This window comes from Euprymna scolopes, chromosome 19 (assembly GCF_053919585.1).
Source record: "Euprymna scolopes isolate OS-2025 chromosome 19, ASM5391958v1, whole genome shotgun sequence".
In the NCBI taxonomy this organism is placed as follows: Eukaryota; Metazoa; Mollusca; class Cephalopoda; order Sepiida; family Sepiolidae; genus Euprymna; species Euprymna scolopes.
In genome coordinates this window covers 81,832,090-81,851,024 of record NC_136500.1, presented here as the reverse complement: position 1 = coordinate 81,851,024, position 18,935 = coordinate 81,832,090, and the positions used below count along the sequence as shown (strand labels likewise).

Below are 18,935 nucleotides of genomic sequence, written 5' to 3'. Positions count from 1 at the left end.
AGAGAGATAGGGAATGGATAGATAGAGAGGTAGAGGCAGGAAAGGCAAGAGAGAGAGAGAGAGAGAGAGAGAGGTGGGGGTCGTTCTAATACAATCCGATTTACTCTCCACGTAAAGATCAACAATCACGATCATTGATTTTGATGGCTGAGTGTTAACAAGCTATCTCTCATTGCAGATATTATATGAGACCATCATTTTTAATTAATTTTTTTGCCTCTTTCTTTCTATCGTTTCGTCTGGCTGTCTTTTCAATTTTATTTCTTTTTCCACCTAAGCTGAGCCGGATTATTGATAAAACCATTGATTTAAACGGTGAACTTATCGTTAAACGGTGTCCTTTTTTTGTGTGTGTGTGTTTTTGTTTGTGGCTTGGGAGGGTCGGTCAGATATCTGTTGACAATAATGTACGGCTGCTCATGGACGCAATGTGTGCCCAACGATGGGGAGAAGCGAGAGGAGAGAAGAAAGACGGAGAAGGAGCGACGACACAAAGGTCAGTGCTTGTTTATTATTATTATTATTATTATTATTATTAGTAGTAGTAGTAGTAGTAGTAGTAGTAGTAGTAGTAGTAGTAGTAGTACATTACTAGACCCCCCCCCCCACAAAGGAGGTGATAATCGCTGGGAAAATGGTTTTACGGCTACACTTCCCTTTCAAAGAATGAGAAGGTAAGGCTTAGAAGGATGGTATTATGGTGAAGGAACACATCCTGCACTACCTCCCAATAAGAGAGTAACAGATGGGAAGATGGTATCAGAAGAGATACTCTTCAAAAGAGGAGGTAATGCCTGGGAAGATGGTTTCATGGCAACTGAACAGATACCACACTAGTGCCTTCTCCCCCTAAAAGAAAAGAAGACGGTAATGCTTGGGAAGGTGGCATCATGACAACAGAAAAGATACTACATTATCCCCTTCCTTAAATTGAGAAAAAAAAGAGTGTACAATAGCATATTAATTGAAGTGATTGTGTAGTTTCAATTTCAGACAGACAGATACTAAATCTCCATTAGCAATAGCATTAACAATAGATTATTATTATTAGCATTAACAATAGATTATTATTATTAGCATTTAGCAATAGATTATTATTATTAGCAGGACCCATGGAAATTCCACAGAGAATGAGAAATATATTTAATCTACAAATATATTTTAATAAAGCAGATATTTTTCTGGGTAGCGCAAAATAATTAGTTTTTTGAAAAGAAAAACCAATAACACGCAGCAAATATGACTTTAACACATTAACCAAAACAGCATCCATTGTATTTTAAATATAGAACTGACCTAAATAAGATAAATTATTAAGTACTAATAAATATCCGGAAAGTAATATTGTGCTACATAGTTCAATACAAATAATAAAATCACATTGCAAGAGACAATCTTTAATTTACTCCTTTGGTAGACAATGTTAATCTTTTTTTTTTCTTTTTTTTTTGCCATGTTTCTTTCGAATGTTCCCATTTTTACGTAACGTTTTGCCGACTTGTTTCTTCAATAAAGAACTGCTCCACGTCAAAATTACTACAAGTTCCTTTTTCGACCATAACAACAATGATCATATATTATTATAATAATATTCGAAAAGGAGGCTACATCAAAGGATAATCACTCTTATATTCTTGTCCAGGATTGTCAAATTGGTCTTTTTAAGGTCAAATTTCGCAAATTTGACCTCTTTTGAAGTAGTTTGGCCTTTAAAACTTGTATTAGGCCTTATTATTATTATTATTATTATTATTATTATTATTATTATTATTATTATTATTATTATTTACTCACTTGGAGTAGTCATACAAGCCATCAAAGATTGCTTTTTGAGAACAACTTGTGGTTTTCCCTGGAGTCTGAGTGACAACAAGTCTCACCAGATTTCCAATACTCTCCACCTCTTTTGATAACCTTTGCAAAAGAATTTGCTTATCACAACAGGCGCTTACCATTGAATACTTGTTGGCTGTTACTATTGGATTCACTGGGATTTGGGTAGCAATAAGCCTCCCCGAGGTTTGGCTGGTGCTTTTTATCCTTAGTCTTTCCATCCTCCTTGACCCTCATTATTTGGTGTGGTGCCCATTTATGGTGATACCCCCCCCCAAAAAAAATGGAAGGCGGTATTTTTCAATTATACAGTTTCAATTTTCATGATTCTATGTGATGTTCGTGCGTGTTTGTATCTGTAGCAGTTTCCGTGTTGTTTATGTGTTGTGCTAGTTTCCACATTCCAGGGTTTTCCTTAATATTTTTGTAGTTTTCATGATTGAAATTCGTTGTATTTTTCTGCCATCCCTCGGATTCCAGTCTCTCCTAATCTTTTAAAAAGTTTTTGGCATCGTTCCTAGCGTTCCTACTATTAGTGGTGTTGTCTTAACTTTCTTCATGCTCCAGATCCCTTTGAGCTCTCTGGCCAGTTCCGTGTATTTGCTCCGCTTTTCAGTCTCTTTGCTCTTTACTCTGTGGTCTGCTGGAACAGCAAAGTCTACAATCTGGCAGGACTTTTCCTTTATTATAATATCCGATCTTCTTGTTCGGATGGGTGTATCCGTTTGTATATCCATGTCCCATAGGATCTTGTGACTTTCATTTTTCAGTACTATTGCTGGTTTATGTTTGTACCATTTGTATGTGTGTTCAATATGCATTTGTTTGCATAATTGCCAATGTACTGCCTTTCACACTTGATCGTGTCAATTTTATATTCTTTTTGGGGCTAGTTTGCTGCATTCACTTATTATGTGGTTTATTGTTTCAGCTCCTTGTCCAGAGAGTCTGTATTTGCTGTTTTCTTGTGTCTTGTCGATACTTGCTTTGATGTGGTTGGTTCTAATTGAATTATTTTGTGCAGCTTCTTCTTCTTCTTCTTCTTCTTATTATTATTATTATTATTATTATTAGTAGTAGTAGTATTATTAGTATTATTAGTATTATTATTATTATTATTATTATTTCTTCTTCTTCTTCTTCTTCTTCTTCTTCTTTTTTTTTATGGAGAGGCACCATGCATTATTTTTTGGAGTGTTGAAGGTTGAAATAATACATATCTTTACTTATATGCAACTTGTGTATACCTAAATAATTTTTTTTTAGCTAGATATATTAGACTTAAGACTTATCAGAACCCCTGTGTACTCCCGCTCACAGCCCTGATCCCTAATATTACCATTTTTATTCAAATATTTTTAAGTTTAATAATTTTCAATTTTAATTGGTTATTTAGAAAAACCTTTTTAAAATATTTATAGAGTTGAGACACCCCTTAAGTCAGCAGCCACACAAAGTACAACACCTTTACCAACGGCGCCATTGAAAATGTACCCCAACTTCTCATGACGTCACCAAAGATGGCCGTTCTTGGGGGATTTTCGGTGGGCCACTCGGTATTGAGCTTATGAAAAGTTTGCTGCTCGCATGAAAATCACATATATTCAGATCCGTTGATTACCGCTCTCCCCACGCTGTCAATTTCAAGAAGGCAATCATCCGGCAATGGTCATCAGAGCTGTACTGTTGAAGAGCTGAAAAGATTTTAAAGCAGAAAAAATATTAATAAGTCAAGATGTGAACTTTTTCGCATGAAAATATTTTATTTGATTAAATGTCACAATACTGAGTTGGGAAGGAAAATGTATAATTGTACTTTCTGTTCAGTGTTTTGTATTGACTTTTGATTATTAAGTTCTATAGTTCTGGGCGATATTATTTGGTGACAGAGATCCCAATTACAGGTGGTTATCTCAGAACGACATAAATTACTTTGGCGAACAGAAGCAAATCTCTAACTTGCGTTTTGCTTTGAGATTTTTTTCTTTTTCAAATATAGAAATTCTAAACTAATAATCTTTCTTCTTTTTCTCTTCGCCTCTTTCTCAGATGGAGAAACGTTTGTGTTCCCAGATTCTAAAAAATATCTTTCGTCAATTCTGTCTACAACACTGTCTACTGAACTCCTGGACCCTAGCTGTAAACAATCCTGGCAAGGTTATAGGTCACACCTGTTATTCGAATATCGCCATTCCTGTGAAATAATTATATTTGCATTTCTCGCTATATTTCATAAATCTTTAGGTTTCTTTTTTTCCTTTTTCAATCTGACAATATTGTTACACGTAAGAATATACCAGGAAGGCTATCTGGCGTTGCCCAGGCATAAATAACGTTATAGAGTTGGTTTCTTGAATTTCTTGAATGAAAGGGCATATTTTTCTACTCCACGGGCATTAATTTAGTTCCTGACTTAAACGAATGAATATTACAGTTATTTGTTTTACCATAAGCTATTCGAGGTCATGCTAAATAAGAACATGTCAGCTTTATGAGTGGTATTTTCCGTGTTTTAGCTGGAAAAGGTTTCTTCTAATTTGCCATGAATTGATTCTACTTCGATCAAATTCTTAATTTTTTTTTTTATAGTTTACTAATCTTTTAAGGAAAATAAATATCATATACATAATTATTGTTTGGGCAAAATAACTTTTAAACTATTTATAGATATAGATATGTAACGTTCTCGTTATATAAAAAAAATACAGAGGAAAGGAAGAGACTCGCATTTCAGTTTTAAACAAAAGCGTTTATATCTGGTATTTCCAACAACGCATTTCTTTCTAAATATTTAAACAGTTCATTTCTCCTTTGCCGGCTGCGTGTTACTTTTTGCCTCTACTATGATGCCACTCACGCGTCTTGAACATATCTTCAATCCCATCTTCTACAGAACTCGTGTCTTGATCATGTCCTTTTCGGCTCTCTCGTGTCTAAAACACATTTCGAATCCTCTACGCCTCAAACACATCTTGGATATATGCTTTTTTGAACACCGGCTACGTCTTGAACACCACTCCTCCAAACACCCCTGCTTCTCCGGCCACACGCAATTTTGTCTCTGCTGTGACGTCACTTTGTGCAGCTGACTTGATCATTTGCATATCTTTATGCAGTCGCAGTTGCTCTCAGCACCAGCGGCAATGTTACACACAAATACATACATATATATATATATATATATTTGACTAAAATATATTTTATAAAGCTCCCCTCTTCGGTAGAGCACTCTCGTAAATTATCTTACTCGCTACTTAATTTAGCTGAAATAATGCGAAGCTCACGGTTTGTTTACAAACAAACGTTTGAGCCCTCTACGAGTGGCGGACGGATGTTTATTTAAATAGACGTTCGGACAGTTTAATTTCGGCCACCGATTCCGTAGTCAGGGGGTAGGACTGCCGACTGTCATCACGACGGTTCTAGGTTCGATCCTCGGCTTCGGAGAGGTGTTAGTCTAGCGGCACTGATGAGTTGTGAAACAACGAAACAGGTCTGTATGTCGATGACTAAAATATATTTTATAAAGCTCCCCTCTTCGGTAGAGCACTCTCGTAAATTATCTTACTCGCTACTTAATTTAGCTGAAATAATGCGAAGCTCGCGGTTTGTTTACAAACAAACGTTTGAGCCCTCTACGAGTGGCGGACGGATGTTTATTTAAATAGACGTTCAGACAGTTTAATTTCGGCCACCGATTCCGTAGTCAGGGGGTAGGACTGCCGACTGTCATCACGACGGTTCTAGGTTCGATCCTCGGCTTCGGAGAGGTGTTAGTCTAGCGGCACTGATGAGTTGTGAAACAACGAAACAGGTCTGTATGTCGATGACTAAAATATATTTTATAAAGCTCCCCTCTTCAGTAGAGCACTCTCGTAAATTATCTTACTCGCTACTTAATTTAGCTGAAATAATGCGAAGCTCGCGGTTTGTTTACAAACAAACGTTTGAGCCCTCTACGAGTGGCGGACGGATGTTTATTTAAATAGACGTTCGGACAGTTTAATTTCGGCCACCGATTCTGTAGTCAGGGGGTAGGACTGCCGACTGTCATCACGACGGTTCTAGGTTCTATCCTCGGCTTCGGAGAGGTGTTAGTCTAGCGGCACTGATGAGTTGTGAAACAACGAAACAGATCTGTATGTCGATGACTAAAATATATTTTATATATATATATATATATATATTTATATATGTATATATATATATATATTCAGAATGTGAGAGAATATATATAATATATTGTCTGGCTGTGGAAATAGTTATATATATATATATATATATATATATATATATATATATATATATATATATATATATATATATATATTTCTGTAGAAATATATTTTCTTATTATATATCAATCCTTATTTAAGAAGCTCAATGTACTTATAGAGCAATATAGAGAATAAATGACAAAAAGTTATATTATTAAATTATTATTATTATAAATTATTAAATAGAACATTTTGGTGGAAGATTCATAAATTAAATAAAATTGTTAGTACGAATAGGTGGGTTTAATGACTTTGTTTGTAAAAAATTCAATATGGCATAATGGTAAAATATAAAGGTATCTACAGCTTCTCTTCCAATTTTCTTTTTACCATGTCAAATCACATTTCAATTCCTTTTGACGGATTGACTGTTGCTATTTCTTCTGATGAGTTAAGGGCATAATAGATTCATTGATTGATATAATAATTAAGTGATTGATTTTGTGCTACAAAACAGATACTGTCAAGAATTGTATAAGTCAACTGAATTAAAGGAATAGATTATAAGATGGTCAACATCATGAATTTTGGAATATAACTTTTTGTCATTTATTCTCTGTATATATATATATATATATATATATATATATATATATATATATATATATATATATTTATTTCTTGAATTTCTTCAATGTAAAAATACTTTTCTTACCCTACACTCACCAATTTGATCCCTGGCAAACTTAACTTAATGAATATTAAAGCATTTTTTTATCACACCGTTTACGTGGTCATACTAAATTATAATATGAAAGATTGACCATTTTGGAATACTAGCTGCTGTATGTGCTCTCTGCTTATCTTGGCAGTGTTTCAAGTTGTCTGGGAATTATCCTTGCCATTTGACTCAAATAGTACCGACTACGAAGAAGAGTGGCTAGGGATTGCGCAACCCTTGTTTCACAATTCAGCATGTGTCATCCATCATTTATCCAGGATGATCAGATGGTCCCTGTCATTTCGATGGACGACCATCCATAATCCTTTTAAAGTTTACCCACCTTTGGGGTAAAAACTGCCACAAATATGTAATACGCCCAATACATAGTGATGGCAAATTTCGTGTATGAAGGTTTGAAGATCTGTCATTATATCTTGTTGTAGTTCCAATAAAGATGTCTGCATCACAAACATAAATAAACAAAAGTGGATTAACAAAACATAGATAACAGTCAAACACATGCATCAAATCTAGTGTCAAGATGGCTGGAAAAATGGTTGGATCACTCTACCACTCCAGTACATATCTCACTGCTAATGCCATCCTCTAGCTGTATAAGAACCAAGTACATCCTAAGATGAAATGCTGTTGCCACATTTGGGAAGGAGCTGCTTGACACACCCTATCTTACCTTGTTAGAGTTCAAAACCAGCTTCGAAATCTAGTAGGTGATGCCCTTTTCTCTTCCTAGCAACCTTTTACCCACAAAAGGGACGTTGCGAGCCTGTTTCTGCTTTATCATTATTTTCATGGCAAGTGCGTGTCGGTGTTCCAATCTATGGTCGCCCCTTGTCAAACATTCACGAAAAACACTTAACTAGCTACAATTTCTCCCACTCTCTATCTGTGCCTAAATCTAAACGCAGAATCCATGAACAAAGCTTCTTTACTAGAACTGCCCACCTGTAGAACTGTTAGAGAATGGATAGAGAGAGAGAGAGAGAGAGAGAGAGAGAGGGGGGGTGAATTATAGTGTAGATATGTTGGCCGGAAGTAAAAGATCAGCTAATTTGATTGCGTGTGATTCATGTGATCAGGTTAGCTGAATCGTTGAGATTTGATTTGGACTCAGAAGACAACGGACGGCTTCCCGTTGTCTCCTCCTCTTCACTGGGGGTGGGGGACAAACGCTGACGTGTGTAGAAGAAGAACCCACACAGGCTGATTTCACTTTCCAACTTCTGCAGGACATCTGGAAAAAGTGAAATAAACTATAGAACTAATTCCTTGTCTTGGAGTGATTGAATCTTCATCCAAAAACAGGTATCAAGTCTCCCTCCAGGACGAGAAATTCCAGATGGTCCAACATCGAAGAAGCAGAGGTAGGTTCTGAAAATACATGTCACTCACACACGATTCCCTTTATGATACAACATAAATATATAATATAACGCGTCATCTCTTCTAATCCATTATTAGAGATGACGCAACAAACACTCAACCCTTTATTATAGAGACAACGTAACAGAACACTGTTCCACTGGCCTGCTTTCTGGAAGATTACAACATAGTAGCCTTCAAGTCCAATGTAAATAAGTTCTTGTTGAGCCGTCTCCTTAAATAATCATATTCTACCCAATTTACATGATTAACGATTACTACACTACCAGCTTACATTCATTAAACCTTAGCCTTGAGTGGCCTTCGGGCCTTGGTAAGTGGTGGCTCCCTTGTAAAAAAAATAAAAAACAAAGAAACAAAAATTGGGAATCTTTCAAATAAAGTGCAAAGTTATAATTAGTTTTAAGTGACAGTCTTTTGGAGGTTGAAGGTTCAATCTTCAGTACGGATGATACTAAGAATACAGTTAAAAGTTATTTAAGACTTCTATCCAATCATAGCTGACAGAACAAAATCAAGCTGTTGCTTATCTTCCTCTCATTATGGGAAGATGTGATACAAGGTATGGAAAGTAAGATTAAAAAATACAGTGCCCTAGAGGAAGACCACCTTGGCCTGCAAAACATGTCTCAACAAACCCATCAATATTCCCCGGTAAGGGCACCTTAAGCAATTAGCAATAAACTAAGCCTTTCTTAAAGGGTGAAAAGGCAAAACTTGGAAGGGTTGACCTCCTAGAACTGCATAGGACCACACCTCAGCCAACAGAGAACAAGTCACTACAACAATGGTTTAGACTCTGATGGCTTTGGGACCAAGGGGAACCTCCAGCTGGAAGGAAACAAAAGGATGCAACTCCCATGGATTAAATAAAGAGTTTTGTTTGAAATTCTGCACAAATTCCTAAGTTTGACAGAAACATTGCGAGAATAACATTCAAGATAAGAATACTAGTTTGAATATGATCCAAATAATACAAATTCTCAATCCTAATTTTTAAAATTCAAAAGTAATAGAATCGAAAGATTATGTTGTTATTACCAAGCTTTACTCTCAGTTAAAATAGCAAAAGAGATATAGGCTTGTGGGTAACTGATTAGTTTTTTTTTGTTTTTTTTTTCATAAATGGGCTGTTTGCCTCAGGTTGCTGTTTGAGAAAAATAAATTGTCCTGAAAAGAACATGTTCTATGAATATCGGATGTTTTATCTTTATCTAAAAAAATACATTTTTCCTGAAAAGGATGATCTATCACATTTGCCTGTAGTAGTTAGAAAAATAAACGATAATTTATTGCATTTGTATGCAGTAACTTGGAAAATAAAGTTGTCTTGAAAAGAACAATTTTTTGCATATTGTATTTATTAGTCGAAAAAAAAAATTGTCCTGAAAAGGACAACTTCACACATTAGGTTAAATAGTTACAATATAAAAGATACAGCTGGAAGTGATCTGAAACAAGCTGGCACATATTGTAGCAAGCTAAAGCATCATTCTGGCTGGAACAGATATTATATCATCGGTTCCTGGATGGCAGCTTGTTTACTTCAAATCATTCCTGCTAGTAGCAATGAAAGGGCTTCAGGCAACAGGCAATCGGTCCATTCTTCCTTTGATCTCTGAAAATGCTTGTAGAATCGATTCCCTCTATCATGTTGGAATTTTTTGTACCAACCATTGTGTATCCCCGATGTATACATTTGTTAACTTATACTTGTTTTATTTTGTGCCTTTATTGAACTTGCTTTCATACATTTTGATATTCGTACGAAACTATCATTGATTTTGAATAAAAAGCAAGGCTAGCTCCTTTGGACTGACGTCAGGGAAGCCAGTGTGAAAATCTTTCTTTTTTTAATCCTGTCGAGAGTGAACGGATGCTTCATTGCCTGCCGTGGACAAGGATTCTTGAGACTTTCCTTCTGATAGAACCCAGTAAGAAGAAAATCTATCTTTTGTTACTTTGGCGATTTTTGTTCTTGAATATCTTCAAAGAGAATAATTCCCAACCTATTACACTTTAAATACTACACTTAAATCTTAGCCTGTATTTTTTTATGGAAATCGCTCCAGACAGGGCATGAAGCTAACAAAAGCGAAAGATGATTATTGCAAAGACAGGAAATGCCTATTGACTTTATTCTTGAGAAGACCAAGGTTAAAAGTAGGGGGGGGGGCAATCAGCAGGAAGAGAGTTCTACAAGCCTGCAGTTTTTGGAATAAGCTACTGGAATAGGAAGTTGTATTGCAATGAGGTATAAAGACAGCAAATAGATGAAGACCACTAGACCAATGATTCAAATAAGCTGGAACAAAGGAAGCAGGGAAAAGATCAGACAATTGTAAAGAACACATGCTGTAATAGTATTTATAGAAAATATGAGCATCATCGTGGTATCAAATGTAATCTATGATCATTACGACTATGTGTGTCCTGTACCAAATTAATAATTTTTTAACGGGCCATATATATATATATATATATATATATATATATATATATATATATATATATATATATATATATATATATATAACTACTTCATTTACTCACATAAAATTAATATACAAAAGTTTTGTTAAAGCACCTGTTGCATATATAAGCTGCCGCCATAAGTGCATACGTCCAGAGGTTTTTAGGGAGTTTTGATTCAATGAGTAGGCATCTTGCCATTTCAAAAAGTGTCCGCCACGCACGTTCAGCAGTCCCGTTTTGGTGTGGCGATCTAGGAGCTGATGTTTTATGCCTGATATGATGGTTAATTAGTAAAAGTTCAAAGCCTTTATTGGTGAATTCCGTACCGTTGTCAGAGCGAATACACTTGATTTCACTGTAGGGAGCCATTTCGGCAAGATATTTCTTAGTTGCTAGCAGGGTATCAGATTTGTTCTTTAAAAAGTAAACCATTATTAAACCTGAATGGTCATCTACGAAATTCAACACATATCTATAATGTTCTCTGGCCATCGGTTCTACAGGACCGTTCAAGTCACAATGCACCATTGATAGAATTTTTTTGGCCTTTTTGTCTGGTATCTTGTTTTGATAGTTTGTCATTTTCCCTTGCGTACAGACGTCGCAGTTGAAGTTTTGTGATGTTTGTATTTTCATTCCATCAACTACAGTCGGCAACTTTTTGATATCAGGAATATTGCAGTGTCCAAGAATTTTATGCCATGTCTGTAGATCATTGCAGGCGGTTTTCGATGGGACTACGCTATATAGTCTTCCATTTTTTTTAATGTCAAATACAGTTCCATTCGGGTACACCAGTTTTGATTTACTGGGACTTAAGTTTATATTTGCACCTTGTTTTGTGGCAGCTTGTACAGAAAATATATTTTGTTTAAATTTTGGGATTAGAAGAGCGTTTTCTAGAATACAGAAACACAGTTCACCTTTATTGTTCTTTAGCGAGATTTTCGCAAAACGATATCATTGACTCGACTCCCGTCAGCTAGTTCTACAAAATGATTTTGTGGCTTAAAGTTGGGATCAAAATTGATAAAATCAAATTCCTTTGTAATCACATGTGCCGTGGCCCCACAATCGACAAGAAAATTATTATTGTTTGTTGAAGCATCCAATGTACACGAAAATAAAAATGTACGTTCGCTAACAGAGCTCTCTACATTTTTAATGTAGTCGACAATATAAAAGATTATTAAATCGACTATTGCTATTCAATGGAAAATGTGCCAAAAAGCTTCAACGAAGCAATTAATTCAGAACATTGTGCTGAATGGAAAATTGCCATGAAAAAAGAAATAGATGCCTTAACCGAAAATGATACCTATACGGTAGTGCCTCTCCCAAGAGATAAACATGTTATTTCTACCAGATGGGTCTTTACAAAAAAGAGTGCAGCATCAGGCGTAGAACAGTACAAAGCAAGATTTGTTGCTAAGGGATAATCTCAGATTTATGGTAAAGAATACTTTTCTACGTTTTCACCGACCACAAACCTAACGACAATAAGAATTTTACTGCAAGTCGCATCACAAAATGACCTAAACATCCATCAAATGGACGTAAAAAATGCTTATTTGAATGCCCCTATAGACTGTGAAATTTATATTACCCCTCCAGAGGGATTTATAATGAAAAATAAAAATAGCGTGTGGCGATTTAACAAGTCATTATATGGTCTAAAGCAGAGTGCTCAGTGTTGGAACACAGTATTTCATGATTATATTATTAAACAACAATTTAGACAATGCGCTGTAGACCCCTGTTTATATACCCAACACAAAGACGATAAACTACTGATTTTGGTTTTGTGGGGCGATGATATTTTAATCGCATCAAATTGTGACATAATGTTAACTGATGTTAAGAACAAATTAAGTAAAAGATTCAAAATGACCGATCTTGGCAAAATATCCTGGTTTCTGGGGATAGAATTTACTCAAAGCAAAGGACTTGTTACGATGACTCAATCGAGATACATCGACAAAATACTATTAAAATTTGGAATGGGAGAGTGCAAGAAACGCTCTACACCGGTCGAAAATGATATTAATAAAAATATACACACAGAATGTGAAATAATAAATGACACACAATATCGCAAAATTAGTCTTATATATTTAATGACTGCAACCAGGCCCGACATATGCTATACAGTAACAAAACTGTCACAAAAATTATCACGACCGACAATGAAGGATTTAAACAGAGCTAAACAAGTCCTACGTTATTTAAAAGGAACTAAAAAACAGAAGTTAGTATTTAGAAAATCAAGAAATCCCCTAAAATTAGAAGGTTTTTCGGATTCAGACGGATTCAGACTGGGCAAACGACGAAGATCGCAAGAGTGTATCTGGATATTGTTTCAGACTCTCAGAAAATGGGCCTATTATTTCATGGAAATCTAAAAAGCAACAGATTGTATCTCTCTCTACGTGTGAAGCAGAATTTATCGTGATTACACACCAACCCAGGAAGCACTCTACCTTAAAAATATCCTAAAGACTATTTTAGAGCCAGAATTAATTACATAACCAAAGATCTAAGCATATAGATATAAAATACCATTTCATAAAAAACGAGATAAAAAAGGAATCCATTATTTTGAATTACATATCATCAGAACAAAATATCGCTGATGTATTTACGAAACCCGCAACAAGGATAAAGCTACAACGTTTTTCCTCAAAACTTGTTGGGGAATTCGACTGAATAATTTTTTTTTCACTGCCCTGTATGTATATAGATTTCTATATATTGAAAATACAGACCAGCGAAGTTCCACTTATGAGAAGGCTCTTACTTTTTTGCATGAATATCAGCGGAAAACCCTAGGGGTAATGCTCAGAGTATATATATTTCTATATATCAAAAAAAGAAAAAAAAAAAAAATAGTCCTGGTCAAGACGTTAAACTGTATCCATTTTATTTGTATTAACACTTTAACCTACTAATGTGTAACTAATACTTTTGCTTAAAAAAAAAAACTCTTTGTAATTTTCCTTTTTGACATTTGAACACAATTAAAAATGGCGTCTTTTTAAATGCTAAAATTCTAAGATCCAAATGATTTCTAATTTTTGTTATGTCTAAGTGAATATAAAAATATATATTTATTTGAGCAGAACAAACACAAGGGACTTCCCCATTATAAAAAATAGGGGGGATGTTGCAATATTTTGGAGTTGTAATGGGGTATGATCCCACACAGCCGGACGATTCTATTTATAAACGATGCTGCTAAGAACTGACGAATCAAATTAATTCACGTTCTGCTACCAACCAATCAGAAACCAGAATTGCTTCATAAATATTAAACCTTTTCTGGAGCAATTTCCCATGTTCTTTTCTGTCTCGACACGGTAAGAATATTTTGTTCTGTGAAACTGTCTACTACAAACAAGTCACCTCCCAGGACTTGTGTGTAACAGCGAACCATCTGAAACTGTTCTGAAACTCAAAATGGCTTACACTTCTAGAGAAAGTATAAATTTATACGTAAACTTTAAGTATTTACTTCAAAAGTGCTCAATACGTAGGTAGAGCTAGTTAGTCAGGCTTATGCATAAGCCTGAAGAATCCTAGAGTGGATGAAACGCGGAATATTTAGTGTAGCTTAATCACCATATATATTTTATAAATTACTATATATATATATATATATATATATATATATATATATATATATATATATATAAACTGCGTCAATCGCTTTATTGCAGATTAGTAAAATATCAATACTTCATTAAATATACGTCACAACAAAATGAAAATTATATCATCAAAGGACTGCTTTAAAGTTAGTTATTTCCTAAAAATTTTATTCAAATTCATGTGATATTCACGAAGTTATGACATTTTATTCTTTATCATGGAATTTCCACTGGCCATCGCATTATTGCAGGTCTCTTAAAATGTTGTTTTAAGTCAAAAATACAATGTTTTATCATGCGAACTTTATTTTTTATTATATTTTTCTGTCAAAAAATAATGAGAAAAAGCACATCCTATGTGCTAAGCCTCAAATAAATGAATTATTTATCAGCATATCCACCATTTTTTAAATAACTTAAAACATCCCTTTGTCGCCTGGAGAAGTCAATTGTTTGATCTCAAAAAAGAGTTATGGCTCTAGCAATATCAATTATGTTCTCCACAAGGCATCCTTTGAAGTAAATTGTTCTCCTCCCTCATCAACTCCTCTTTTTAATATTGACCAGAAATATTCAATGGTCTGGAGAACAAGGTGGTCAGGTCATGAGAGTTTCTCCAAAGAAGCCCATAGATTAAAGGAAGGCTGTAGTCGTCCTAACAGAATGGGATGGTGCATTCTCATGCATAAAAATCATCTGAAAGCAACATGACAATGGTAGGTCATCTAGCAATGGTGACAAATGTTTATCCAAAAAGGTGATGTACGCATTGCTGGTAAGTTTGACACCCTCTTGAACTCGGAATCGTCCAACCAACTTATCCCTATTGATTACCACCCAAAACATGATGACTCCACCTCCTTGTTGACGATGAACTCTATAAGGGGTTGGAATTCCGTTCAAGTTCCAAACTTTGGCCCATTCATCCAAACCGTCAAGAGTAGCACGGGTCTCACCTGTAAATAGGACACGTTGGAAATCCATTTTCATGTAATTCTGTGCCCAAGCCTTTCGTTTTTCCTTATGTTGTTTGCTCAATGGAGGCCTTGGAATAGTTTTGATGTTCCTTGCCATCTCATTCAACACATTACATCGAGCCTGCCTAGATCTTGGAGCAATTCAAGCTCATGCAAAAATGGAAACACTGGTGCTGTTTGGGTTTCAGTTGACTTCCCTACGAATTTTCTGAATATCACGATGTGAAAGGTTTCTCCTGGTGCCCTTATCCTTTCTGGATTTGGTGTTGGGGTTGTTCACGAATGAAGCCAAAGTTATTGGATCCGTTGGCAGCTCCATAGCTAAATCATTGATGAACAATCCTTCTGCGAGTCCAGCAACAATCCTTTCCTTTTTGATAACCGTTAATCACCCCCCTTTTTTGTTTTTTTTAAAGACCTGCAATAAAGCGATGGACAGTATAAATTACTTGGTAATAAATAAAATGTTATAACTTCGTGAATATCGCATGGATTTGAATAAAATTTTGTAAAATAACTAAACCTGAAACAGTGATTTGATGATACAATTTTCATTTTCTTTTGTTACGTATATTTAGTGAAATATTGATATTTTACTAATCCACAATAAAGCGATTGACACAGTTTATATATATGTGTGTGTGTGTGTGTGTGTGTGTGTGTGTGTGTGTGTGTGTGTGTGTGTGTGTAGCCAGCTGGAATAAAAGGGCTCTCATCCATATGAAGATAAAATGCTGTGTTATTAATAATTAGCAACTTTCATTATTGAAATTGACAGTTTTTGGCAAAATTTAGTTTGTACTTTGTACATTAAAAACTATTAGTTGCTTTCTCTCTCTCTCTCTCTCTCTCTCTCTCTCTCTCTCTATATATATATATATATATATATATATATATATATATATATAATTTCATCTGGTATCAAATGGAAGAAGGAAATGCTATATCTTCGACATAGAAATACATTGTTAGTCTTTTTCTACTCGATCAGTACTTTCATGGTAGGTGGTCGACTAACTGGTCACCCTCTACAGCAGAACATTCACAACAAAAACCTCGTCTAGCTACAACCACTGTAAAGAATTGCCCTTTCTTTCTCTGCGTATACCTAAAACTAAGCAAGACTTTCATGAATAAAGGTTCTTTCCAAGAGCATCCCATTTGTGAAAAACAATACCACAGGATTGCTTCCCAATAGGTTACAACATGGTCGTTTTGAAGTCCAATCTTGATAATTTCTAGTTGAGCTATTCATGTAAATAATACACATACACCAGAAAAAAAGAGATTCTACGTTTTTAAGTGATTACACGTGAACACACTGGAAAATTAGCAAAAAGAAGAAAAATAAAAAGTATATTTTAGAATTTAGAGTAGGAGATCCTTTTCGTATATAAATTTAATGTAAAGTGATCTTCCATTTCCAGGCCGCTTTAGCGGTTTAGGACAGTTAACAAAATTGTTTTACTACTAATTCTAAGTCCGGGTGACTTTCAGTTAGGTTAGGTTAAAATAGTTAAATTAAAAGACCATAATGAAGAAATAATTGATTATGAATGGTGAGATACAGCTATATTACTGCAAATTTGATCGAAAATGTTCTTTTTTATGATTTTGTCGTCACAGAATGAGTTAATATCAATAAGATGAGATATGAAAAGCTGAAAAGAAATTCCTTCTGTCAAGAAAGTTCAATAACACTGCTACTTTGATTGTTGCCTCTTGATGGCATTTTCCAATGAATGTTAAAAGCTAATGGGGGGTATTATCATACATCCTTCCCAACCTCTATTGCATGCACACAGCGGCCCTGCTGTTTTAATAGCGTCAGCGACCATGGCTCTCCAAATTGTAGAGCCATGATAATCTCGGGAAGGCGGTAGTTTCCCGTTATTTTCTATCTTGATTCAGGGCTGTATCCCCCCCCCATCTTGTGAGTTAAACTCAATTACAATTTAGGTTCTTTTTCTATTTTCACTGCTTGATGTCAATATCGATTAATGGTTGAATATATTAGGATATTAGTCCCAAACTATTGTCACATGCCATGAGTGATGTCAGCTAACTTAATTTGTAGCCCTAACTCGCCTCACATCATCCAAAATCTATCACTCCGATTGAACTTTCAGCACTAATCTTCAAGTACCAACACTTGGCCGAATAGTTTTTTAATACCCATAGACATATGTACGTTTCACGTTACCTTACACTCGTTAGTATGGATGATGTAATCATACTGTCAGTCAGACGATTCGAACCTGGAATCCAAGAATTGGGTTGGACAAAAGTTTAAATGTTTCTTAAGGACGGAGGAACTTGAACATCAAGTTTAGAAACATAACTGAGTTTATACAATTTATTTTCCGTATTCGATTTGGAAATCTTGAAAATATCTTTTTTCTTTTCTGTCTCATTCCTCACACACCATCTGGTTAAAAAAGATAAACATGACAAAATACTTTCCCGCTCGTTCAAAGTACAATTTATAAACATATATAGCTTTTAAAATCCTTACTCGTCATGTAACACTGTAAATCTAATTAACGATAGCCCCGTTACATCTTGTTTTGGAACGAGTTTGAATAATAAATATTTTTAACTTGCTGCAACTTACTGTAATCCCGGAGCAAAATAATGGTGTTATTTGTTGTTCTTTATAATGGCTTCTTGTATACAGCATAATCACTTTAACACACTGGTTCGCGTCAGATCATCGAAGTTAAGCAACATTGAGCCTAGTTAGTACCAGATGGGTGACCGTTTGGGAATTCTAGGCACTGTATGTGCTCTCCGCTTATCTCGGCATTTGTTTCCAGTCATCCTGTGCATACATTTCACTTGCCACTGGTATTTAACAATGTCGACTCAGGAAAAGTGTGGTTGGAGATTGCGCATCTGCCACAAAAATTGCACGCGCAGGCACCCCTTTGTGGGTATTGATAGTCTGTTAAAGACTAAAGGAACCTTTTATAATGGTTTATATTATTCTAGCCACAAAGAGAAAAAGAAGAAAAAGATCAATATATGTACGACTGCCACAATACCACTTTAACTACTTCAGAAAGACAAACAGCTGTTTCTGTCGATGGAAAAAATCTCTGCAGATCAAAGACAGCCTTCTCGCTATGTTAGATTGCAACTCAAAGTACTCCCCAGGTTCAGCTGATCCTGTAGATATTTTTTTAAATAAATATTATATAGTAGTAGTCGTGTTGGAATGAAAAAGTTTAGAGGTCAAGGGCCAGAGAGCAAAAATTATGTCGACCACATGATTTCGCAGCAAAATCCTCTTTCTCTCAACGTTAGCTAGTAAGATCTGAACAAAGAAAAACATGTTTGGGTGCTGTCCCCAAGATGCGAGTGGCTGATGTAGTAAGAAGGACTCTCTCTCTCTCTCTCTCTCTCTCTCTCTCTCTCTCTCTCTCTCTCTCTCTCTCTCTCTCTCTCTCGCATATTTTTGTCCTTTTGAATAAAGCTTTCAAAAAACTATCAACACACAAAAATCAACCTGGGCTCACGATGATGGAGGTGACATATATATATATATATATATATAGGGGGTCCTCGAATTACAACGTTGATCTGTTCTTAAGATGCATTGTTACCCAAATTTCTTCAGCGTAAGTTGGAACATCAAAAATAAAATACTGTCTACTATACA

The 18,935-nt window shown here is 35.2% G+C and overlaps 1 protein-coding gene across 1 annotated transcript in view; it reads left to right on the top strand.

The window, feature by feature from the left end:
* Positions 1-338: 338 nt before the first annotated feature.
* The window catches only part of LOC145239785 (alpha-parvin-like), a 471,664-nt gene continuing 453,067 nt past the window's right edge, over positions 339-18,935 (top strand). The window contains exon 1 of the mRNA XM_080103283.1: positions 339-496. Coding sequence (XP_079959409.1) covers positions 406-496 — 91 coding nt within the window. The 5' untranslated portion in view covers positions 339-405. The remainder of the gene's footprint in view (positions 497-18,935) is intronic.